Genomic DNA, 25030 nt, shown 5'->3' on the forward strand with positions numbered 1-25030 from the left:
GGGCGCAGGTGTGACCCTAGCCTTAGCTAGGTCAGGCTAGCCTGATTGTAGCACTTTTTTCCCCAAGAAGATTTGTAAAGTTAGGTTAGGTTCACAGTTGTGCTGGGTCTCTGTTGTTCGGGTCCACCAGAGGACCCAAATGATGGAGAGCCCGTCCACTAAAACAGAAGTTATCCGTGGACCCCACTGACTATGATATGGTCCTGCTGGGTGCCCTTTGGGTTCTCATGTTTTTATACTGAAACCAGCATAAAGAAAATACATCTGTGCAGGACTTTTCTTTCTGCTGATTTTCAATGCAATCTGCAGCAGTTTCCTACGGAGACTACGATGCAGATGTGAACCTAGCCTTACCCTGCTGACAGACTCCCTTTACTGCTCAGCTCCATTTAGAGATGATAGACTCTTTTAGTGACTGGGAGCCTATGATGCAAATCCTTGATGCAATGAATGGGGCTGCAACCCTTATAGACCCCAATGTAAGCCAGTGGTAACCACAGCAATATGAACTAAACCTGTGACACAAATGTGAATAAAGTCATGGTCAGTTTGAAGAATTATTCACTTTTGCCCAAGGTGCAATTATAAGTATGTTTGTCCATGGAAGGAAGGATTTTAACATTGATTCCACATGACTGAATGACTGTATATAACGCTCCCCATGTTCCCAAACACGCTCTCCACAAGACCAGATTTCAGGGATGAACACAGTAAAAAAAATCACAACATATTAAAAAAAAAAAAAAAGTTTATTTTTTTACCCTCTCAAGTTCTTCCTCTGCTGCTCGCTTGTCTCTTAAGGCACGTTCAATTAGGCTTTGCTTCTCAGCGCATTCCTTTTTTTAGAAAAAATGGACGTAATGTCAATGAGAAATAACATACTGTATAACTCATTCATTTTTATATGCTCTATATACAGGCTGTACTTGGTTTATAAAATTTGAAATTATCACAAAAGCCACCATATAGATATACAAACAGTATTAACAAACAAGACAGATGCCAACGTGGATTTTGGAAAAACAGAATGCCAATATCTTTTCCTGTCTTTGAGAACAATCGCTGTGGTATCTACTGGAAGCTACTAAAGAGTCTGAGACTATCTGATTGTTCAATATGGATTCTCCTTAGAGCAGAAGATGTGATACATGACACTGATATTCACCAAGAGTTGTAAATAGGCATTCGTCACCCAGGGAAAATATTTATTGTGACACAACCCCACATACACAAACTCTAAAAACACAATTACATTGGAAATAATTTAAAAAAATTCCAGTAAACATAACTTTTAGTGCAATATTTGGTGTCACCGCCCTTTGCCTTCTAAACAGCACCAGTTTTTCTAGATACACTTGCATATAGTCAGGGATTTTGTCGAATTCAAGTCAGATGTATGATTATCTAAGTATATATTACAAGTAATAATGATCCTCATTCCCAAGATGTTTGGAAGAACCTCCCTGACAAGTTCCTTTAAAAACTTTGTGCAATGTACTTAGAAGAACTGGAGCCGTTAAAGCATGGTCACAGCAAATATCCATGTGATTTACCGTATTTTTCGGACTATAAGATGCACTTTTTTTCCTCCCAATATGGGAGGAAAATGTGTGTGCGTCTTATAGTCCGAATGCAGCGTGCAGCGTCTGTGTCCTGTCTATGAGAATCAAAAGGAGAGCAGCACGGTGCCTGCTCTGCCCCTCTTCCCTGTCTGCGTCGCGTGTTTGCAGGAGCGAGATATGAGAGGCAGTGAAGGAGGGGCGGGCCAGACAGGTGAAGGAAGCGTGGTTTCAAGCTTGCCGAGAAAACCACGCCTCCTTCTCCCGTCTGGCCCGCCCCTCCTTCACTGCCTCTCATATCTCGCTCCTGCAATGAAGCCACACAGACAGGGAAGGAGGGGCGGGCCAAACGGGAGGAGGAGGCGTGGTTTTCTCAGCAAGCTTGAAACCACGCCTCCTTCACCCGTCTGGCCCGCCCCTACTTCCCTGCCTGTGTGGCTTCATTGCAGGAGCAAGATCTGAGAGGCAGTGAAGGAGGGGCGGGCCAGACGGGAGAAGGAGGCGTGTTTTCAAGTTTGCTTAGAAAACCACACCTCCTTCACCCGTCTGGCCCGCCCCTTTTTCTCTTCTTGCATAGCTTCACTGCAGGGTGTCTCTTTCCATCCATGGATGAGATTAGATAGACAGACAGACAGAGATAGATAGATAGATAGATAGATAGATAGATAGATAGATAGATGTTCAAATCACCCCCATATCCCTAGAATACATATAAAACAAAAACATTACTGTGAAACACATACACATTTGGTATCCCTGTGTCCGAAAGCCCCCGGTTCTATTTACATTGGTGAAATATTATATTATTAGGTTATTAAATATTTCACCAATTTTTTTTCCTTAAAATTTTTTTTTTCCCTATTTTCCTCCTCTAAAACCTTATGGTCCGTGCGTCTTATGGTTCGGTGCATCTTATAGTCCGAAAAATACGGTAGATCTCTCTTTAGTTCATTCGCTTTGCATTTTGTTAAATGACAAAAAAAAAATAAACTATTAAAGTCCAACATGTTTTTTTTTGGACAAAAATGCACCATGTGAACACACCTTGATGCAGGACCATGAATGATACCGATGATCAAGCATATACATCTATTTCAGGGTAGAGGAACACATAATACTTTGTCACCGTCACTCTTCCTATGCATCTACCAGGCTGGTAGCCAGTCAGTGTCCATAAAACCCTCTTCCTGCTCATGGAAGAATGTCTGTCCGATGGAAGAGGTCTAGGCTCTTAAGGCCCAAGATTGCGAAAAAAACACTGCATTTTACAGTACCAGCAAAAGTGTATAAGATTTTGGTTAATCTTATTAATCACACATTATAGGAAAAAAGAGCTGGCGTAAAGCTTCTAACAACTGGAGTCCTGTGCACAATGAACAGCACATGATCTAGACCAGTAAGGGGGCGATTGTAACAAAGACTAAATTGCTCACACAATTCTGCAAGGGTAGGACATTTTTATGTGGTCTCAATTAGAAATATTAATTTTAGCACATCTTTTTAAAAAAGAAACTAGAAAAACCCCTTTAAGTCCAAGACCCCACGTAGCGGGGCTTTCTGTTAAAGGTCCTGGGGGGAAAAAAAACAGAGAAGCAACACTTCACGGTTTTTCCTGCAGCGCTTTTCACAGGAAGTCCACAGAAGTTTCCTCTGCAGACTCTGTTTCCTAAAGCGTAACCACCATCATTTCCATAGATATAATTGACATGCAGAGAGTTCCAAAACCACAACGGTTTTGGAAATCGCAGCATGTCCGTATTTTTCCGCAAGGTGTGGATTGGATTTGCTAGAGTCCCATCCACCTTGCAATGACCGTAAAATGCCACAGTTTTATCCAAGGCGTTTCAGCCATGGACAAACCGCGACATTTATGCCAGGTGGTGCCCGGCCTCATATTTCTGTTTTTGTAAGTGTTCGTTGTTTTGTTTCACACCTACCTAAAACTTTTGCACCATACATGCAAAAAAAAAAATTGAATAATCCAAAGTAGCAGTATGAGTCAACACAGAAGTGATCTATCATTTCATCAAATCTCTGTATTAATAGTTAATTAATTGTTGTAGATAAATATATTAGTGGCAACTGCTAGAGATCTTCGATAGACGGTAGAGAAGGTAGAAAAGTCAAGGCAAACATCAGTGCTGAAAGCTTTGATGAAGCTCCTATGAAAATTGCCATGGAGTGCTATCCAGCTTTTACATAGCCCGACGCTTCCAGAATGTCAAAGCCTTAATTGTCACACTCCATTTTTATAGATAGGCTTATAAATGATGCTTTTATCAGACACTGGGCAAATTACATATACAATGGGAAATAAATATATTTCAAGAGATCAATTCAAAATGCTGAGCCAGACCACAGCGGGGAATTCTCTGGATTTCCAAAGCAATATAACAAGTAAATGATTTGCTAAGTAAATAGAACTGTTGTGTTATCTTAGCTAAAGAAAATATGCGTCTGCGCTATATTCTACGACAAATGAGATAATCGTTCCTTGTAGTATGGGCTCCATATTAACAAGCAATAAAACTTTATATCTATAGGTAATGGCTTTTTTAGTTTAGGGTGTTTTTGTTTTTTTAATTCAGTTGCAGAGATTTTTGCAAGCTGAAAGAAAATGATCTTGCAGAACTCTTAAGGGCCTAGCTGTATTCACACTATAGTAAATGAAAAGAAAGAAGAAAAACACATTCATCCACAGATTCTGCCGTCATTTCTCAAATTATCCCTTAAGTGTTAAATGCTACTATTTGCATTTAATGAGCAGTAAATGGTACTGAATTATAAGGACTTTCACTGACTATAGAATCATTCCGCTTGCATTGAAGTGCGCTTTGCCATCATTTAGAAAAACATAATGTACTGTTAATCACACTTAATTTAAATAGGAGATTTGCCAATTTCAAAAGGCAAGGATTTGCAATGCGACTCCATAGAAGTGCTGCAAGTAGAAATGTGTTATTACTAGACGCAAGTTACAAAACATTTACATACTCATGTAACATTTCAGGGGAAAAAGCTTTAGTGCAGCTGCATGTAGACATCTTCTTGCTAAAGGCTCATTCACACACATTCTTTATAGCGTTGGTAAATACTTGTAAAAACCATCATGAGTTTCAAGTGTTTTTAATGGCATTTTTTTTCTTTGCATCCCTTTGTGTTGATATTTTTCATTTTGAAACATTTTAAAGGGATTCTATCATTACAATCCATTTTTTTCAGTACTACTATGTTGGAATAGCCTTAAGAAAGGCTATTCTTCCCCTACCTTTAGAATTTTTCTTTGCGCCGCTGTTCCGGTGAAATTCCCAGTTTTCTCCATATGCAAATGAGTCTCCAGACAGCACTGGGCCACGGTCACCCTGCGCTCAAACAGCACAGGGGGCGTCCCCTGCGCTGCCTGAAGACTCTCCAGCAACACCCTTTTTCTACAGCTGCACGTGTCCTCCTGCGTCTTCTTTCGCGTAAATGATGCCAATATGGAGCTACTGAGCATGCGCAGTACACTCATGTAGCGGCTACAGAAAAATGCCCGCAAGACATACACAGTCGGCTCTGCCTGATGGCAGAGCTGACTACACATATCTTGTTGGCCATTTTTCTGTGGCCGCTACACAAATGACACAGTCTCGCTGGAAGATAACGCAGGAGGACGCGCACGGCTGTAGAAGAAGAAGGGCATTACTGGAGAGTCTTCAGGCAGTACAGGGGATGCCACCAGTGTTGTTTGAGCACACTGGGTCACCCACTGTGCTGTCTGTAGTCTCATTTGCATAAGGAGAAAATCGGGAATATCACTGAAACAGTGGTGCAGAGAAGAATTCTAAAGGTAGAGGAAGAATAGCCTTTCTTAAGGCTATTCTGATGTGGTAGTACTGGAAAAAAAAGGGATTCTAATGATAGAATCCCTTTAAAAATGACAAATGTAAAGTCCTAAAAGCCTAAGGGGTACAGTTACTACTTGCGCAGATCACAGGCTTGTGTAGCAAGTGTTGTAAACTAAGCAATGCACCCTGGGAAAAAGGTATATTTTTGTTTAGAAGGAATAATAACTGTTGGACCTGTTTTTTTGTTTTGTGGTTTTTTTTTATTCTAAAACATCACCATTCAAGTCCATGGGCTGGGTTTGGTGTTGCGGTTGCAGATGCAGGTCCATCATCCAATCCCCCCCCCCCCCTTCAAAAGCGTAGAATCTACATGGCCAAATCTGTCTATAAAGGGCTTCAAGTGAATTACACTGCAAACCACAAGAAAAACTAACTCATGAACAATGCCATATGTAGTGTTATTCAATGGAGGATGCTGATAGATGTGCTGAAAAGTCAGTGATGAACATTGAACTAAACAAGGGGGCGCATTATACAAATCAAAACAACTGGCATAGATGTAATAACTTTATATCAGTAAAAATAGATATAGTGGCCAGTCCCTTTAAATCAAGGTCAACCTCCTTAAACCTAGGCTAGAAACCAGGTTTTATATCTACTATACAGGTACATACCCTCTGTAGCACCGAAATTTCGCTTGTTAACTGTGAAATCTTGACATTGCACAGCTTTTTGGCACTATCTACCTGAAACAGAAAGTTGCAGATATTAGATGCACATATAGCCAACAATGGTGGATAAACAGAATAATAAATAATGCATAGGGAAGACATGATTAATACACTGAAAAGTAAATGGAAAGCAGCAAGATGCCAACCATAAATTTTTATTTTATTTCTTTTGAATGAATAGACACACCAGATGTTAATGCCCTTGTATCGAAAAAAAAATAAAAAAAATCATGTTACAATATATAGAGAAATTGTGGCATATATTGAACCATGCGCATGTGCCTTGGTAGATTTGTCTGGTGAGAGATCTACCCACATTTGTGGAACTCCAACAATCCTGTCCAGAGAGGATCCTCGATTGGGTGACCCATCTCCAGCTGAAGTCTCTCTATCTTTTCTCTCCGAACCCTCTCAAGTTTACATGAGAAAAGACCTCCCGTGATGACTTCTACTCCACCACATCTGCTCTCCACTTGTGAGGTGCCCTATAACGCAGCCCTACAAACTGAAGTTTGTAACCAGGCCTTCTGAACATAAGCTTCCATTGGCTTGCTCTGATCAAGAAAAGAACTGCAAATTCCCCAAAGGTGGTACTGAGTTTCAACCTTCTTGCATGTGATCTTTCCCTCTGAGTCTGATGTCGAACAGTGTTGTGGTGGAGTTGCAGAAGTAATGCTCCATATCTGTTTGGACTGTCTCACTTATCTTTTTAAAAAGGATTCTTGATCTTTTTAATAAATTTCAGTGTCCATCTTGCCAGCGTTCCCGGCTGTGATCCTGCCCTCTATGGTTTTTGGCACCCTTTGTGATTTTCAAAAATTCAATTATTAAAATATTTCCTAACTATAGCTAAAAGAGTTAGCCCATGGTATTGGGGGACCTCTTCCCTGCAAAAGTGGGACGTAGATATGAACCATCAGATTCAGATACCTCAACTCAATTTGTGCCAATGTGTTTCTGTTTGCTCTTGTTTACATGGCCACTGAGCCACTTTCCACAATAAAAACTTGGTAGTTTCTCCCGAGTGGTGGGTTGTAACCCTACCCCCCTGGTAGGGGTTGTCATTAATTCTTCTGTGGATCATTAGGCCATGGCGCGCCCGCCTGAATTTACTGTTTACCTATTCCTACATTTTCCCCTTTACCCCCATTTTTCCTCCTCTTTCTTCCCTCCCCTCTTTTTCCTCTCGTGCCTCCTGGCACTTCTTTCCTATTACGCCTCATGTCTTAATTTAAACATAATGGTGACTTTCTTTTCTTTCTTATTCTTTGACAGTCCAGATGTTGTAATGTTGTCAATGTATCGCTCCTCTAGTGAGCTGTTTTTCCTGTTTCTGATTGATATACATAAATAGAATCCTGTAATCCCGATTTTCTATGTATACTGGCTATCCTTACTGTTTATGAACATATACTTTTTTTTTCTTTGTATACTTTAAATAAAGTTTTATAAAGAAAATAATAGCACCTATTCCCAGTTGAGTAGCTATGGAATAAATGCCCCCAATCAGGAGAAAAAATTAGGCAAGAGCACCACACCATTTGCTTCTACTGGATGGATGGTCAAGTACAGTAGAGGTAAAATCGAGAGGAGTTCACATGTACACCTCTTCTCTATTCACAGAGGGTACCGAACTTGAGACCCATTTCCATTGTCACTAGGGTCCCAGTGGACAGATCCCCAGTATTCAGACCTTTATTCCCTATCTGCTAGGTTATAATGGTAATGAAAAGATTCAAAACGCTGCAGAAAAAAACGCTGCAGAAACACATCTTCCCTTATTAAATCCATAGGGAAAACACAGGAGTTTCCGCAGGTAAAATTGACATGCTGCATTTTTCAAAAACGTGTGTTGTTTTTTTTTTTAAACACAGCTTTTCTGCTGCATTTTTTCCTGCAATGTGTGGATAGAAGCACATTCACTTTGCTGGTACTGTAAAACACAGTGTTTTTTGATACTGCTTTTCTGCAACCTGGGGCCTTAACCTAAACCCCATGGAATGTTTCTCCCAATTCTAGTTAAATAACATCCACTTAGTACAAGGGATGGAGTGTAGAGTAGCCTCCATAGTGACAGCAGGGATAGCTCCTTCTACCACAAAAATGATTACTTGTTGCGTGCTCCCATATTATATACTGTATAGAAGAAGTTTACTTATAATATATAAACTTCTGCCATGACATTTTAGTCATATAGTGTTCATACACAGCAGTATATACAGACGGCAGCACTGATTCCAGACTCTATATACTAACAAGACAGCACTGTGTAAATTGATAGGATTAATAAGCTTCATGTACCTTACAACAGTTGTCCCTACAATGAATTACGTATTTGCATATTTTCTCTAAGAAGCCGAGCACATATCTCTTAAGTCCATTTTGTTGTTTAACAGAAGCATTGTATTAAATGTTTGTGTATGAAGAAATATTTTTTTCAAGTTTAAGCCCAGATAAAAGGATTAAAAAGGATTATATTGGTACTAAAAAAACAGGAAGCAAAAAAGAAAAAAAAAAATAGACACTGTGTAAACAGAACAGAAAATGGTTTAATTTTCTGAGCACTAAGAACTTTATATACTCTTTCTTGTGTATTGGGTATATTTTATATGCAGGCAAACAAAGCATGTGTACATATGTAGATTAAAACATTTAACAAATCTACTATGCGGGGAAAATAAATCACCTCATTTTCTACATGGAGAACCATCTGTAAGATCGCTGGTCATCTGAGACTATATTACATGGCCCGGAGATTTAGCTTTGTAAAATGTTTGAACATTGTACGCAGTGAAAAAGTTTTATAGAAAAACTGAATAAAGACATATTTTTTTAAATAAAACAACATGCCATAGTATACATGGCTGGGAACTGTGTCAATTTCCAGTTACAATGTAAAAGAAATAATACAACATATGTTTAGGTTACTAAACCATATCTTGTAAATCTATTATCGGCTACATCAACCTCCTTCACTGTGTTTGCTGCATCTAAACATTATTACTAGGGCTTGACAGATAGAAGAATGATGGCAGTAAAGACCACATGGTGAATTTATTCTGTAAATATACACTAGGCGACACTGAAATTGCAATGGCAAGTTGGAAGTCTTGGAGTCTTGAAAATCACGGAATCAATAGACATGTTAGTAATATGCATAGAATAGCACCACACACAGAAGTACATGCACTTATTTGTCTTGGCATGCTATCAATGAGGTTATTAATGGTTGTCTGAGCTATGGTATACTATGCTGAATGAACTTGGGCACATCAAGATTGGATACTGTCAGCTCCCTTAGCAATTACTGACCAATGATGTCCCAGATCCCAATAGTAGACAAAACCAGAGATACTGCAGGCCATGGTGGCACATTTAGGCCATGCAGGATGCTAACCATAGCATAAGCAACATGTGACTTGCTGTTGTCCTGTTAAAAATGGCTCCTGGGACACATTGAATAAATAGCTGTATCTCTGGTATCACAGCCACATTCCTGACATACGTGTGGTCCAGGGAAGGTCTGGATTAGGCTTTAGCCCAGGTGTGGCTACTAAAGGTCATTACTGGCTTATAGGGCTCGTTACTCCCACATCAGGCCAGATCCTGGGAGGAGAGGCAGTGTCTTGGTCTGTTCTGACACTGAAAGCCTTGTGTTATGGTATGGTGTTTTTTTCTGGTTGATTTTGTGTGGTTGGTAGTAAGCCACATGTACAGTTAGTATCTTCTGTTTAGTTAACGCTCAGACGAGCAGGATTTTAGTTTGGCATTATTTTGCCTGCAGTTAAGGCTGTATTTTATTTTGCTCATTTTTGTGCCTGATGTAAAGGTTTATTTATTTTGCTGTTTTTCTTAAATAAACTGCTTTCCTGCAAGACTTGTGTCGCTATCTCTGACTGGTTGAGTCCGCACCACTGCATCTCCCAAACTACCTTCCCCACACATCCCACACTATAATCCCATGAATAGGACCGAAGAGATATTCCTTTTTTAAGGAATATGGCGTTGTCCACGTAGCCTCCAGACTATATTTCGGCTAACAAAAGCAGGCCTCATCACTGAAAACGACAGACCTCCATTCAAGCCTCTTTTGGTCTTGCTGTGCACTATGGTAGTCTTTGACCGTGGTGGAGTGAGGTCAAAGGAGCTGTAGCTGAACATTTGGCTCATAGCCCAATGTCATGCAAACGCCTTTTGATAATTTGTGGTGGCACTATTTGCTGCCCTAGACTTGGAATGTGATGTCCAATTTTACTTGTAGTACAGAATGGACCACTATGTGAAAATCTTCCAATGAAAGGATTCGTTTGTACAATTGTTCAACTTCACGCACCTCTTGTCATACCTGTTCGTCCTTGTTCTCCCAAACACCGAGAAAAACAATGTTGAACAGCGCTGACATGTCAAAATCTAGGTGTAAAATGACTTGCTAGAGTGATAAGCCAAAGTCTCTCAAGTTCAAGGATTCTGTCTTTCTCAGTTTCCGACATGTGCCAATTACTTTCACATCGAACAGGCGGCATTGCACAATCATACATACCACTTGATCCAATTTTTGAGGTTTTGTGTTGACAAAAAACAGTGCTTTCAATTCGGCATTTCTGAACATGGCGCAAATTGGGGAAAATGCTTGAAGTTTGATCATTATCAGATGTTAGTGACACCTGCTGCTTCCTCAACTCGCACGATCTTAAGAATTGTTCTCAATGGTGTTGCAAGGAATTATTTCCTTTACATTTTTATCTTGGGATATATGATGTATATTTATCCTATGTTTAAATTTATGCACTACAAGATAATTATATTTTGGATTTTAACCCTTCCAATTGCCTTGGATTTCCCCTAACCAAATTCAGATTGTGCCCCTTGTTGTTCATTTCCTTTTAGATACCCTCCTTACAATATAATGGAGAAGATTTACTAATCCTAGGCTTGTGTGGTGCGTTCTCTGGAAAGCCAAGGCCTTATACACGACATTAACTTTTAGTCTTCAGAACACATAAATGAATAAATAAATAAGGTCAATATTCTTGGGTCAGCATTTCCTTTAACTCTATACAATGGAGATATTTTACTCTTATATCCCATGATAAAAAACAGGAAAGTAGCATTTATAATTTTTGCACTTGTAGACTAAAGCAATATATAAATAATGAATGAAATAAAATGTTGTATCTGACCCGTTTAATATCATTTCACTTTTCGAGTGCTGATTATGTACAATTTACAGCTATTGGCATCTGCACTTTGGCGTCTCATGGCAGCACTATAGGAAAATGGAGTCATTTTAAAAATATTTGTCCTGCAAAAACCATAAAATGAACTTTTCTCATCGCTGCCAGACTTTTTTGCAATACTTTGTAGCTTTAATATTTAATGAGATGGCTGCAGACATCAGAATCTGCACACTCGCAAAGTTCTCCTCTCCAAGGAATATGGGTAAATCTTTGTTTCATTATGATTATAAGGTACATCGGCTACAACGATGCCGATGACCCTCCGAAAGCCAAGCTCACACATTATTCACAGGACGATGGAAAAAGTATCTTGCCACTTCAGCCCTGTATATTATTATTGTGAACTGTGAGTCATGTGCTGCATTTAAAGGGGTTATCTAGTTTCAAACCAATATTAACCCCTTCCTGCTGCAGGCATCTTTCGATTTTTGTTTTTGAGTCCACATCTTCCAAATCCCATAACCTTGTTATCTTTCCATTCACAGAGCCATATGAGGGATTAATGTTTGCAGGTCAAATTGTACTTCATAATGGTACCATCTAATATTCTGTATGATGTACTGGGAAGATGGAAAAATTCAGAATGCAATGTAATTGGAGAAAAACTGCGTTTGTGCAAGTTCCTAACGGCATTTGTATTTATGGCGTTTGCTGTGCAGCAAAAAATAACATGTCAGCTGTCTTCTACGGGTTGGTACAATTCTAGGGATACCAAATTTATATTGTTTCTTTTTATGCTGTAACTCCTTTAAAAAAATCCCAAACTTTGCAAAAAAAAATAAATTCTGACACATTCTGATACCCGTAACTTGTTTATATTTCCGCGTATGAGGAGGTATAAGAGCTAGTTCACACGGGGGCAAAGAGGCTAATTTTGACAACGGATTTCGCTTCAAAATCCGCCCCTTTACAATAGTGGTCTATGTAGACTGCTAGCTTTTTTTTTTCTGCTAGCAGATTTTTCTGCTAGCAGAAAAACAGAAGCAACATGACCTTTCCTCAGGCGTTTTCCGTCTGAAGAAAGCAATAGAAGTGAATGGGAGGACAAAAACATGCATTTTTTTTCCCCACACGTTTTTCAAAAAAACGCACAGAAAAAAAGGCGACGCAGTTTTTTCAGCCCATTCACTTTACGCGAGCGGAAAACAGCCTGCCGTTTTTTAAGCTGTTTTTACAAAAAAAAGCCCCAAAAAAAGCTCCAAAAAGCACGACAAGGTCCAAAAAAAGCTTCCTAATTAGGAAGCATTTTTTTCCAGTGCCAAGTAATTTACGTGTGAACTAAGCCTAAGGCATCTTTATTTTGCAGGGTCAGATGTACTTTTTAGTTTTACCACTTTGGGAAATGTCTGATTTTTTGATCGCTTTTTATATAATAATTTTTACAGGAAAAGAAATGGCGAAAATACAGCGGCTTAGCTCTTTTGATTTTTTTCCCCGCTACGGCGTTCACTTTATGGTAAAGATATTTTGATCTGTTTGTAGACTGGGTGTTTTCACATGTGGGAATGTATAATTTGTCTGTTTTCTATCTCTATTTCAAATCTAGGAAAAGGAGGTGATTTAATTAACCATTTTATTAGCCCCCCTAATTCATTACAACTTTGAGAGAGAGGCGTGTTGACGGGTAGCAATGCCAGTGATCAGAGTGCATTAGCTCAGGGCCACCATCTTTAGATGATATGTGATGAACGTTAAAATGTATGCAGTACGGTGGTATATAAAATGTAGACAATATTAGGGTAAGGGAGGGTAAGTTCAAACAGATATATCTCAGACATTATAAGACGTCTAAACCTTCTTCTGGTGTCATATGAAAGACACACTACATATGACACCAAGGCTGCAGTGCTACCTGTATTATTTTCAGAGATATCACTGGCAGAAAACACAGTCAGGATTGGGATTTTTTTATCATATATATTATACAGCTGCATATAAATACCCTAAAGTCCGAAACTGGACAACTCCTTTAAGGCAAAGCTTTACAGTAAACAGTTATAGGCAGCATATTCTGTATGTCCAGAGTAGAGTGAATGATAGATGGACCTAAGCATGCTGGTTGCCGATTGTCAATTGCAGGACTATCTGCTTGTATATTTAAAGAAAAAAACTCTATGACACAAAAGAAAAACATGCCTTAAAGAGGTATTCCCATCTCATGGATTCTATCTATACTGGTAGCCTATGTAAATTGAAGAGTTTTCCTAAATATATTGCTTTAGCAACACTGCTTTATTTTCGTGCTATGTGAAATTATTCCTTCCATAGAGCTGGACCTGTGTGATAAGGCAGGACAGATGACATCACACACTGTTCTCACTGTTATTTACAGCTATGCTGGCAGGACAATCAGTTCAGCTAATTGCAGTTTGCTGATAAAGCCCAGTCTGTTATCTCTTTATGTAAACACACAGATAACACGGTCTCTTCTCTAGAAGCATGTGCATATTATTTGATCAGCATTTATATTAGATTTCTAGTATTCATAATAAGTATTGTAATACTTCATAGTGTCCTGCTCAGCAAGCTTGGGGGAGGTGGCTTTAACTATTTGATAAAGAATACAGGAAGTGAGAAGAAGAGACAGCAGGCAAAGCTGCTAAAACAGGGAGATGGGAAAACCCCTTTAAATCTGTTTTTCTGGCACACAATAAGAGTGAGGGAGGGTTATTAGCTGCTAAGACTCCCATTGCTATAAAAAAGGCACCATTCTCCTTAGGCTTCACTTGTCAGTGTAGACCCTTCTGAGGCTACGGTAGTTTATGGCACACTTACTAATGTTATTATAACAGTCCTCACAAAGCTCAATTACCATAAATGCTGTATTTGAGAAATTCTAATGGCACTTAGTACTGATTATCACCTTTTATTAGTGCTGTACAGCGAGTGTTTATGCTCAGTGGGACTAACAATGTATATCCCTATCTGACTGTGTGAGGTCCTAGAGTTGGGCTTCCAGACATAATGTACAGCAATTAATAATACAAGGAGTCGCATGTAGACTATCTGTACAGAATAGTGTGAATGATTTCAGCATGTTTCCGTATGGACAGGCTATAACCCTGCTACTTGTTCACTGACAGCACATATTTTACTATTAAATAGACGCTACAAGTCAAGCATATTGGTTAAGACATGTCTACCTCTTTTCGTGTTCTTGCAGCAGCTTCTTGAATTATTTTAGCAATTGCCTGCTTCACAGTTTGAATTTCTTCCTCCTTTTGCTTTTCCCTAAGAAGTGCCTGCAAATAATAGACACATTTAATTCATGTCATACAGGATATTACATAACAATGTACAAATATATGAATGAAGAGTACAGAGATCTTTCCAATGATCTCTTGACACCTAGGCATGTAACTGTGACAAGGGGATATCTTCTATGTCTAGAAGAAAAAAGGTTTTTACCATAGCCATAGGCTTCTTTACAGTAAGAGCGATAAGACTATGGAATTCACTGCCACAAGATGTAGTATTATAGAATTTCAAGCAGAGCTTGAACACCTTTCTGAAAGTAAGAATATCCAAGGCTATGGGAGGTAGAATTTTTTGGCATAAAAAATTGCCATCCAGTGGGAAAAAAGTATTTGATACACTGGTAGTTTTGCAAGTTTTCCCACCTACAAAGAGTGGAGCGGTCTGTAATTTTTATTGTAAGTACACTTCAACTGTGACAGACAGAATCTAAAAAAAATATAAATAAATCACATTATATAATTATAAAATGGTTGACAGCGTGTGTCCATTGGCCATTTTCGTGCGGTTTCTCCCGCTCGGCCACAGGAAAACGGCTGACGGACATGCACAGTTATTGCTTTTCGATGAAGAGAAGAGGAGCGCGAGAGAAGAGGCAGAGGGTGGAGAAGAAGACAGGCCGTCGTTGGAGAATTGAGCACAGAGGAACATCCACCAGTGCTGCGAGACAACTCATTTACATAAGGAAGAAAGAAAATATTTCTCAGGAATGGCAGCGCAGATCAGAATAATAAAGGTAAGAGAAGAATAGACTTTCTTTAGGCTATTCCTATGTCTATTTAGTTTAAAAAGGGTTTCCATTGATAGAATCCCTTTAAGGTACAGTTTCAAACGCAACCTAAACACGCATCTTTTCAGACTAGCCTATCACAATTCCTAACGCACAAAATTGTCTGAACACTGTATAAGCAATGCCGCCCCTGCTACCTCTTGTGTCACCCCCTCTACCTCATAGATTGTAAGCTCTTTTGAGCAGGGCCCTCAGCCCCATTGTGTGAAATGACGTTCTTTGTTATGTATGTCTGTCTGTATCTGAACCCTATAAATTGTACAGTGCTGCGGAATATGTTGGCGCTATATAAATAAAATGTATTATTAAGGTAACTGAAGTGTTTTACCCAATACACTGCTTTATTTATCTTGATTTGTTTGCTAGTTATTGCTACTTATGCCTTCTCAGCGTTTACAGCCCATTGTCTTTGTTTCACGCCACCTCTGCTATCTAGCAGCGGTGGTTAGGCTGGTAATGTCAATCTTCATTCCTGGCTATCTCTATTTACTTCTTTGATATTGACAGCTAATGGATTTGCCTGTCAGCTCTGCAAAGTGCACTACTGATCAGAACTAGAACAGTGCATTATCAGTGCGTCTGTTATCTCTATATGTATATCTAGATATGATGTGTGCAATTTAGTATTGGGAACACATTGATTGACAGGTTTCCCTGAACTTCTATGAAAGTGAAGAGAGCCTTGCATATGTGTAACCTCTCTATTCACTTAGGCTCCACCACCAGTCAGAATAGGTTTTTATTGGACCCAGCTCTGAAGATAGGTGTGGGACAAAGAGATGGAACCCATATATATTAGACATTTTCAGTATATCTAGCCATAGTGCCAAAGTCTTTAATATTTTTAATATTCTTTGCAAGGGGGGCTCTCAGTAAAATATCTATACCAATCTCTAGTAATGAGATGAAGTAATGACCGTAAAGTTATTGACCATGACATACGGTCACAAAGCAGCATTTATCTGAGCTACCAAAATATAGTAAATGGGAGACTGAAATAAAAGTCAAGGCGCCTATTTAATACATAGATATTTAAAAACAGAAATGTATGAATATAACTGAGGTCAGCAGCAAACTTCCCACAGCTTGCAATTTCTGACCTCCCTTGAACAAGAAGGTTTCATTTACTATTGGGTGGGAGCCAAAAGTCTGGTGTTCTACAGTAGACTTGGTAGCAATTACGTAAATTGGAGTGACACTAACATAAGATCCCATGCTAGGAAACACATTAATTATTTAATTAACGCCCGAGTGTCAGCAGGCGGCAGCTAATGCACAAACAAAGTGACATAATGTCTATATGAAATAGATTAACAAACAGGTCCTGCAATTATACATGCAATTTCAGAATAGGTTTCATCATGGTCTGTTTAACTCACATTTCCTTAGCTATGACAGGCTTTTAGAAGCAGTGATCCATTAGCCTATACTGAAAACTCAAGCGTCCTCATGGTAGGAAGGAAAGATAAGCCTCAGCACAGCTTCTCTCCCTGTACCGTATCCTCTATATCCATAGAGCAGTAGAAAAAACTTGACGACTTTGCTTTAAAGCATATATCCATCTTTGGTACCATATCACCCAACATTTGTCACCCCATTAGTGAGTCCCTATTAAGCCCTGTCACCCCAGGAATGCCCACAAAACATCACATGAATACCCATTTTATGTATATTTTGCATAGGCCTTGCCCACTTGTGACTTTTTTATGACATAATCCCACAAAAAAGGGATAATGAAGAAGCATAATTATTACAATATACTTCAGCAACTCCTCTGTATAACAAGGTGAGGCATTTATACATACACTGCATGACTTGGCATGTATTTTTTTTTATTATAGTCTAGTCTAAGTTTAATCGACAAGATAAGCAGTTGAAAACACAAAGCATGACTTGCTAAATGTGTTTATTTGATGATAAGCCTTGTGGGTAGTAGTATTCACTACAGACATCATACAGCAACCTAATGTAGGGGAAACTAACTGTCCCTCTGCATCATGTGAGCTCAGCTGAAGAGGACCTTACACCACATCCACTAAGGCTATATGCATACATCCGGGTGCCCTGTCAGTTGTATTTTTCATGGATAGCATACTGACCCACTGATATCTATGGCCCCAAACAAACGCCTGTGTACTATCACAAGCCTGTATATGTGGCAGTGAGCCCAAGACAAAAATCAGGACAGGTACTTAGACCTGTCTATTTTGTAGCCTTGGCTCACTAGATGAAGTGAATGGGTCTGTGGAGGCATAGGCACCACACAATGTCATCCATTTGCCATCCGTGCTGTTTTACCATGTACACAAGGCCGTGTGCAAATAGCCTTACTCCAACTCTTTGCATCTTTTAATAGACAAATTGACGATTTAGACAAATTTTGTGTCTAGTCCCCACCATTTCTGAGCAATAAGTGCAGGTAGTTACAGCACCAAATATACTAAATAGGCTCTGTACTGACAGATGGGCAGTCCCATCTCTGCTCCTGGTCAGGACCACCCACCAGCGCCGCACCTCCCATGAGGCAACCTGAAGCGATCGCTTCAGGCGGCACTATGCCAGGGCCCCAGGGAGGGCGGCATTTTTGCTTACCTAAGCTTAGCACCGAGCGGTGGTTTGGGGAGGCCACTGGAGCAACGCTCAGGCAGAGAGCAGGTCCTCTCCGTGCCTGCTCTCTGTCTGCGAATGGCGCTAAGCCCCACCCCTCCGAGGGGCCGGCGCTAAGCCCCGCCCCATTCACATCACCATGCCCCCTCAGCTCTGCCCCCGCCTCCAGGGGGGGGGGGCTTTCTGTAATTCGCCTCGGGCGGCAAAAGGGGTAGGTTCACCCCTGCCACCCACCGGATAGTAGAAAGCCTAATTAGCATATCGGGTGCTGAAACTAACAGCACCCATTGTTTATGAATGGTAGGGTCTAGAGAAAAAGTCCAATTGTACCTGATTCAGTGGAGCAGCCTATTACAAAATATAAGATTTGGGGTTAATGAAGGTATATAAAAGTCTCCTTACCGCAATTACAGAAATGTGTGTTGACTGTTTTCAGTAAAAACTAATAGAAATGTGAGTCTGGGTTGCAGCTCAGAACCAATGCAAGACAAGAATTCTTTGTCTCTTCTCAAATGGTATCCTTTATGTTCTAGGTACATATGTATGACACAGTGTTCTAAGTTAAATATAGCATTTAACTTGATCTACTATTTTTCTTTAACCTATGACAGTCATACAGATATCTTTTCAGATATGCACAATATTTGATCTGTCCAGTGGTGTTATGTTTGAGCAGTTTGGAATCAAACTTAGTAAAGTGAGGTGTCCAAAGGCAAAATCTGAAGTGTTATAGACTGTATGTAGTTGCAGGCTCAGCATAAACGCCAATAAGTTATCTTGCACATAAAGCTGATATACCTACAGATGTATTTATATGGTTATACGCTGCTATTATAATTGTGAATCAATGTCACATGAAATCTAATGTTTACTTCAATGAATGGCTTTACCTGGTCCCTCTGTAGATTGGCTTCTTCTATGATCTGTAAACTGTCCCGTACTCTAGAAACCGCTTCATACTTCTCCACTTCCAGTTCTGAATATTTGGTCTGTAGCTCCCCAAGGTGTTTTTCTATTCGTGTTTTTTCTCCTTTCAACTGTTCTACATCTTGCACCGCTGCTTTCAGTCTTTGTATTGAAAAACGAGAATAAAGGATGATAAACATAAGGTAACACATGGAATGATATGAAAGAAAAGGTCATGAAAGATCATGTACACAATATGCCCTTACTTCTTTAAGACCAGTACGACATCTGTAGCACCTGATCTTACGCTTTTTCAATATGGAATCTACCATAACATCCATTCACAGCACAAATCCAATAGCAGCAAAAGTGCAAACACAAGATAATAATAAGTAAAAAGATCAGAACAAAAGGACACGCAGTACATTGCCGGTTCACACTGATCTCTTCACTCTGCTGCTGCTAGATAGGAGATCACTGTACACAGTCTGCAACACTGCCATCAATATCTTCTTACCTTAAAGTACTAAAAAACATCATATTCAAATAAACAAATGACAAAAAATAAGGTAAAACATATGGTTTAGAGATCAACACTGGCCACAAGTCTGTATTTGTACGGAGTCAGTACTTTGTCGGTATTGAAATTTCATATTGCAGACTTAAAATCCAGATGTGATGTTGATGTACAATATAAATCCAATTTTGCATGCGGCATATTGAAAGTTGCATAATACATACAGACAGATGGCTGTGGTTTCTTTTCATAATTTTATATGTTCACTGTGAAATAATACCAATACACGTAACATCATTGTTATATAATCATACTGGCTATATACAATGATCTCCCAGCACAGTAGCAGGACCTGAGAGCAAAGATGACAATCACAGTGCAGACCCTCCCACAATATACAAACTGTGACAAGAGTGGTAAGTACGCAGTATGTTTTTCCCTTTTTCCAAACTGACTGTTATTATTATTACTTATAACAGTAGAGAAGAATACAATTTTATATATGATAATGTACTCATGAACAATCCCTTTAACTACTGCCAAACTGAGGATAAGTATTTCAGTACCAGATGCAAAAATTCAGCATGCATTACATTACAAACATATACTTACCTCCCCTACACATCTCAGCAGTGAAGTGACAGCTTTGGCGAGCAGAATCTACTTTCTGACCCTGTTTACTGACTATCCCTATAGAGTTGCTGCCTGGGTCAAGTTACAAGAACCAGTAAGAAACTCCAGTTGTTGTAACTGTCTGCAGCAGAGACAAAAGAGGCAGGGGGAGACAAGGACTTCCAAAGATGTACGGCTTGTACCCCTCCATTTATATCTGACTGCATTATGGGCCAGATCCCCTGCTTCTCCACACTCACTACTGTATAATTCTTTACCATCAGTGATAAAGTAGATGGAGAATAGTAAATGACATTTGAAACAGTTGAGCTCACAATCCACTCTCTTAACCAAAAGATACAACTATACACACGCCATTTTAAAGTGTTTACTTAGCACAATTTTACTAACAGGGTGTTTTAAAATGTTAGACTATGCCTCCCTTTACTGTATGTGTCCATTAACACAGACAGAATCTCAATTTATTGCTGAATTGCAAGGTAAAATATCACACATCTATAACACAGGTACCCTTAGCATTGCCTTATCCTTTTGTTAGACAGTATACTAAGTGTACTGGGCTACACTGTCTTATAATGAAAAGATGACATGCTCAGTAGATCACAAGGAAACCAATTATTTGCATAAAGCGTACTCATTAATTCGATCATGCCATTGCCTGCATGCAAGGAAGTAAAAGAATTCATATTCAGCATAGCAGTCATTACCTGGTTTCTAATTGTGTTACAGCAGACTGAAGCTGTTGCACCCGTTTGTCTGACGCGTCTTCCTTGCCCCGGGCTGCCAACACCTCTTCCTCCTACAGAGCACAAAGAACAAATTCAACATAACCCATTTTCAGCACTAACAAAAGCACCTGGATCTCTTTCTGCTCATTATGAGCTGGAGAGATTGCAAAAAAACATCATTACATATACATTTTCATTGCTCGCAATGTTTACTTATTGATTTCTTAGCAGTGTCTCAATTATGGCTTCAAACATTAAGCCGGAGAAAAGCATAGCTCTTCCTTTTTTGTTACCCCTTTGGGGGCTATAGCTTGAAGTGAAATATCCACCATCTTATCAGTAATGAGATAGGGCAGATGCTGGATTAGGATTTCACAGCTCTGTTATTAGAGGTTATTCGTTCCATGAAGGTAATGCAACAAAAAGGCTTGACATCAACAAAAAGGCTTAGCATCACTTATCTGAGGCTTTACATAGGACTGCAGGTGGGCTTTGCATTGTCTTAACTTACCACAGTGCTGATGATATTATCTTGGGCTAAAACACTGAAGCAGAAGCAAGACAATACAGGGAAGAGGGGTCATTTGAATTTTTTACTTTTTTTTACTTTACTTTTTTTGTAACTTTTTTCCTTGTTCCTATTTGACTTTTTTGTCTTGATTTCTAATATAATGCACTGCTATGTGTTATAAAGTCACTATACTTTTATTACAGGCTGCGTAGCACAGCCCTTCATATAAGTATCCTAATGATAGGCCCCCGGCTCTCATGCTGGGCCCACCAAAACGATGGCGTGTTTATTTTTAAAATCCCTTGAAGATCTGAATCGATGATTTGTGGGGATCAGCTGTTTGAAGTTTAAGGGGTGCTTCACAGGTCATGTGACGTCACATTCATCAGTCCCAAGTAAATGGGCTGTGCTAGATGTCAAGCTAGGAACTGGTTAGTATGGAAGAGGCTGCAACACTCGTGCTCAAATTGCAGCCTCTTTAGGGTCAGTGCTCACTGAGTTTTTTGGCGCTGATCTTGACGCTGAATTCACCTCCAAAAAAAAAGCCCCGCAATAGAACTCTACTGGGAGGCTTTTTTGGAGGCTGATTTTGAGGCGGATTCAGCGTCAAGATCAGCGCCAAAAAATTCTGTGTGCAATGACCCTTAAACAACTGATTCAGCCAGGGATTGGGAGCAGGACCCCTATTGCTCTTTAGCTGATAACTTATCCTAAAGCCTGGAAAACTCCTTGAAGGACAGAGAAATTTTTCATTTTTGAATTCTAGATTTTTATTTTTTTTTATCTTTTTTTTTTTTAGACCCCCTGTGGATCTGATTAATAACCCAACATACTGCAATAGCAATGTATTGCTTTACAGGGGGACGGTAATTGGGTCCAAAATGGTGGCATCCATATATTGCTGCTATGTGGAAGCCTCAATCACAGCACCTGTAATAGTACATCATGTGTCGTTAGAGAGTTAAGTCTGGCAGCCCCCTATTAAATAAAAGGGGTTTACCAGGAAATAACCGATGGGAGCCCCTCCAAAAATGAGAATGAAGGTTCTGAGTCCTTCCCATGAATGAAGTGGTGGTCGTGCATATGCTTTACAGCTTTTTGCTCTACTCTGCATCTCTTCAGCAGTCTCAAAGAGATGAGCGTGGCAGGAGTAAGGACGCGCTACTAACTCTTCATTCAAATATGGGGGATTCAATTCTCCGGTTATCATGATTTATAGGGATCTTGGCAGTTGGATAACCAACTATCACACATTTATTTATTATGTGGATAGGGGGCAAATGAAAGTGTTATAGGGGTTGCTCTTTTATGGACACTTATCTCTTATATACAGAACAGGGAATACATGTCCAATTGCTGGGGACCCAATCACCAGATTCCCCAGTGATCAAGAGGACAGGGGGACCAAAAGTCACCCTAAAACCTCCTTGTGAATGGGGTGTCAGTAGGCTTGTGTTACCAGAACTCCGTTCATTTCTATGGGGCTGCTGGGACAGTAATATCTGCCAGCCCTATAGAAGTGAATGGCGCACCAGTCAAACAAATGCACTGACACTCCATTCACAAGGAAGGCTAAGGAGGACTTTTGGTCCTCCTGATCACTGGAGGACCCAGCGATCAGACATCCCCTGTCCCATGGATAATAGATAAGTGTCCACAATGGGACAACAGCTTTAATGACTTTCACAAATTACACAGACCCAAACAGTTTCATCACAGCTTTTTAATAATATATTCTATGCAAACACAAAAGTGAAAATCCGGTGTCCCAATTAGAGTTGTACAATACATTGCATTTCAATACTAATACAGAAGAACTAATACAGAAGAACCAGCTCAGGATTAATGCTGGGAAGACCAAGGAGATGGTGGTGGACTTTAGTAAACGGAGAGGTGCTCCGACCCCGGTGGAGATCCAAGGAACATGTATTGAGATAGTCAGGACCTATAAGTACCTGGGCGTGCTCCTCAATAATAAACTAGACTGGGCTGATCACCTGGAGGCGCTGCACAGAAAGGGCCACAGCAGACTCTACCTGCTCAGGAGGCTGAGGGCCTTCGGAGTCCGGGGGACACTTCTTAGGGCCTTCTTCAACTCTGTGGTTGCCTCAGCCATCTTTTTCGGTGTGGCCTGCTGGGGAAGCAGTATGTCAACCAGGGACAGAAATAGACTTGACAGGCTGATCAGGAGGGCCAGCTCTGTCCTGGGGAGCCCCCTGGACCCAGTACAGGTGGTGGGTGACAGAAGGATACTGTCTGTGGTGGCCTCCATGCGGGAGAACAAATCCCACCCCATGTATGGGACCCTGATGGGACTTGGCAGCACTGTAAGCGACCGTCTGCTTCACCCCAAGTGTGAGAAGGAGCGCTATCGCAGGTCCTTCCTTCCAACCGCGACCAGGCTGTATAATCTACATCAGACCAAACGAAGAGCACTCCGCACAGAGAACTAATGATTATGAGGATGACCATGAGGTCTTCCTCTTTCTCTTCTGTTTTTCCTTAGCTGCCATGGACTCCTAGTATATCTTCTCTTCTCAGCTTATCTGTGTCTACGTCTGTAATATATTACTCTGTATTATCCTGTATCTGTATTACTATGCTGCTGTAACACGCTGAAATTTCCCCAATGTGGGACTATTAAAGGATTATCTTATCTTATTTCAATGTATTGGAGGAGCATGCAAGTCAATACTGGTAAATTCAATACCAAGCTGCTCATAGCAGCAGATCCCATTAACCTGTTCACTACAGACAGCGGGACATGCTGCATTAAGTGCATCTTACTATTACAATTGTATTTAATCCTTTGCCCCTCCAGAGAATATAGCGTGAACACTGTCCTCATTCGAACAATCCTCCTCCTTCCTTTCTCTACTCCTACCAGTGATCTCTTGAGCACTGGGAACTTTCTATGTATGTAAGGAGGGAGGAGAATGTCACAAGCCGCACGGGTAGTGTGTCACAAACGCCATTAGGACCAGGAGTCAGAAATGTATGTCTGTGAGTACAACTTGTGACAGCCCCAAGCAGGTATAAGACCGTAACTGACTAAGGGTTTATTCACAAGTCTGTGTTAGGGTCCATTCACACGGAGGAAAATTGTGAGGAATTTGGTGTGGAATTTCAGCGATGAAAAAAGTGCCTCCCATTGAAGTCAATGGGAGGCTTTTTTTTCAGCACTGAAACTCCACACCAAATTCCTTGCCATTTTCCTCCGTGCGAATGGATCCTAAGGGTGCGTTCACACGATGTAACGTGCCATGTGATCTGGCACGTACACGGCGTGTGAGAGTTTGCGCACCGTATACGCTCCCATTGATTTCAATGGGAGTTAGGATCATATACGCCGCGTTATTTTGCGCCCGTAAAATCACGGGCGCAAAATAACGCAGCGTCTACGATCCTAACGCTGATTGAAATCAATGGGAGCGTATACGGTGCGCAAACTCTCACACACCGTATACGTGCCAGATCACGTGGCATGTTACGTCGTGTGAACGCACCCTAACACTCATGAAAAACAATCTGTGTGCAGGCCATATTTCCCAGACTGATGTATGCATTCCATCATTTACTTCACATTAACCTCAAGGTAGTATGGGATTGGCAAAGTGTTGTTTTGGTTGGAACTGTAGTCCAAATCACTTTAGAGGACTGAATACCCTTTTTGCCTAATATTGTAATAAAGGCTGTAAACTGCATCAGCAGCCTCTATGGTAGTGAAGA

General features: G+C 40.2%; 1 protein-coding gene across 1 annotated transcript in view; it reads right to left on the reverse strand.

Annotated features, from left to right (window-relative positions):
* Window positions 1-25030, reverse strand: part of SCLT1 (sodium channel and clathrin linker 1) — a 128154-nt gene that overhangs the window by 37570 nt on the left and 65554 nt on the right. Inside the window, exons 12-16 of the mRNA XM_075287538.1 lie at window positions 20770-20861; window positions 18897-19074; window positions 14498-14596; window positions 6061-6132; window positions 762-836 (exon numbers count right to left, since the gene is read on the reverse strand). Coding sequence (XP_075143639.1) covers window positions 762-836; window positions 6061-6132; window positions 14498-14596; window positions 18897-19074; window positions 20770-20861 — 516 coding nt within the window. The remainder of the gene's footprint in view (window positions 1-761; window positions 837-6060; window positions 6133-14497; window positions 14597-18896; window positions 19075-20769; window positions 20862-25030) is intronic.

Source organism: Leptodactylus fuscus, chromosome 1 (genome assembly GCF_031893055.1).
Source record: "Leptodactylus fuscus isolate aLepFus1 chromosome 1, aLepFus1.hap2, whole genome shotgun sequence".
Taxonomy (NCBI): domain Eukaryota; kingdom Metazoa; phylum Chordata; class Amphibia; order Anura; family Leptodactylidae; genus Leptodactylus; species Leptodactylus fuscus.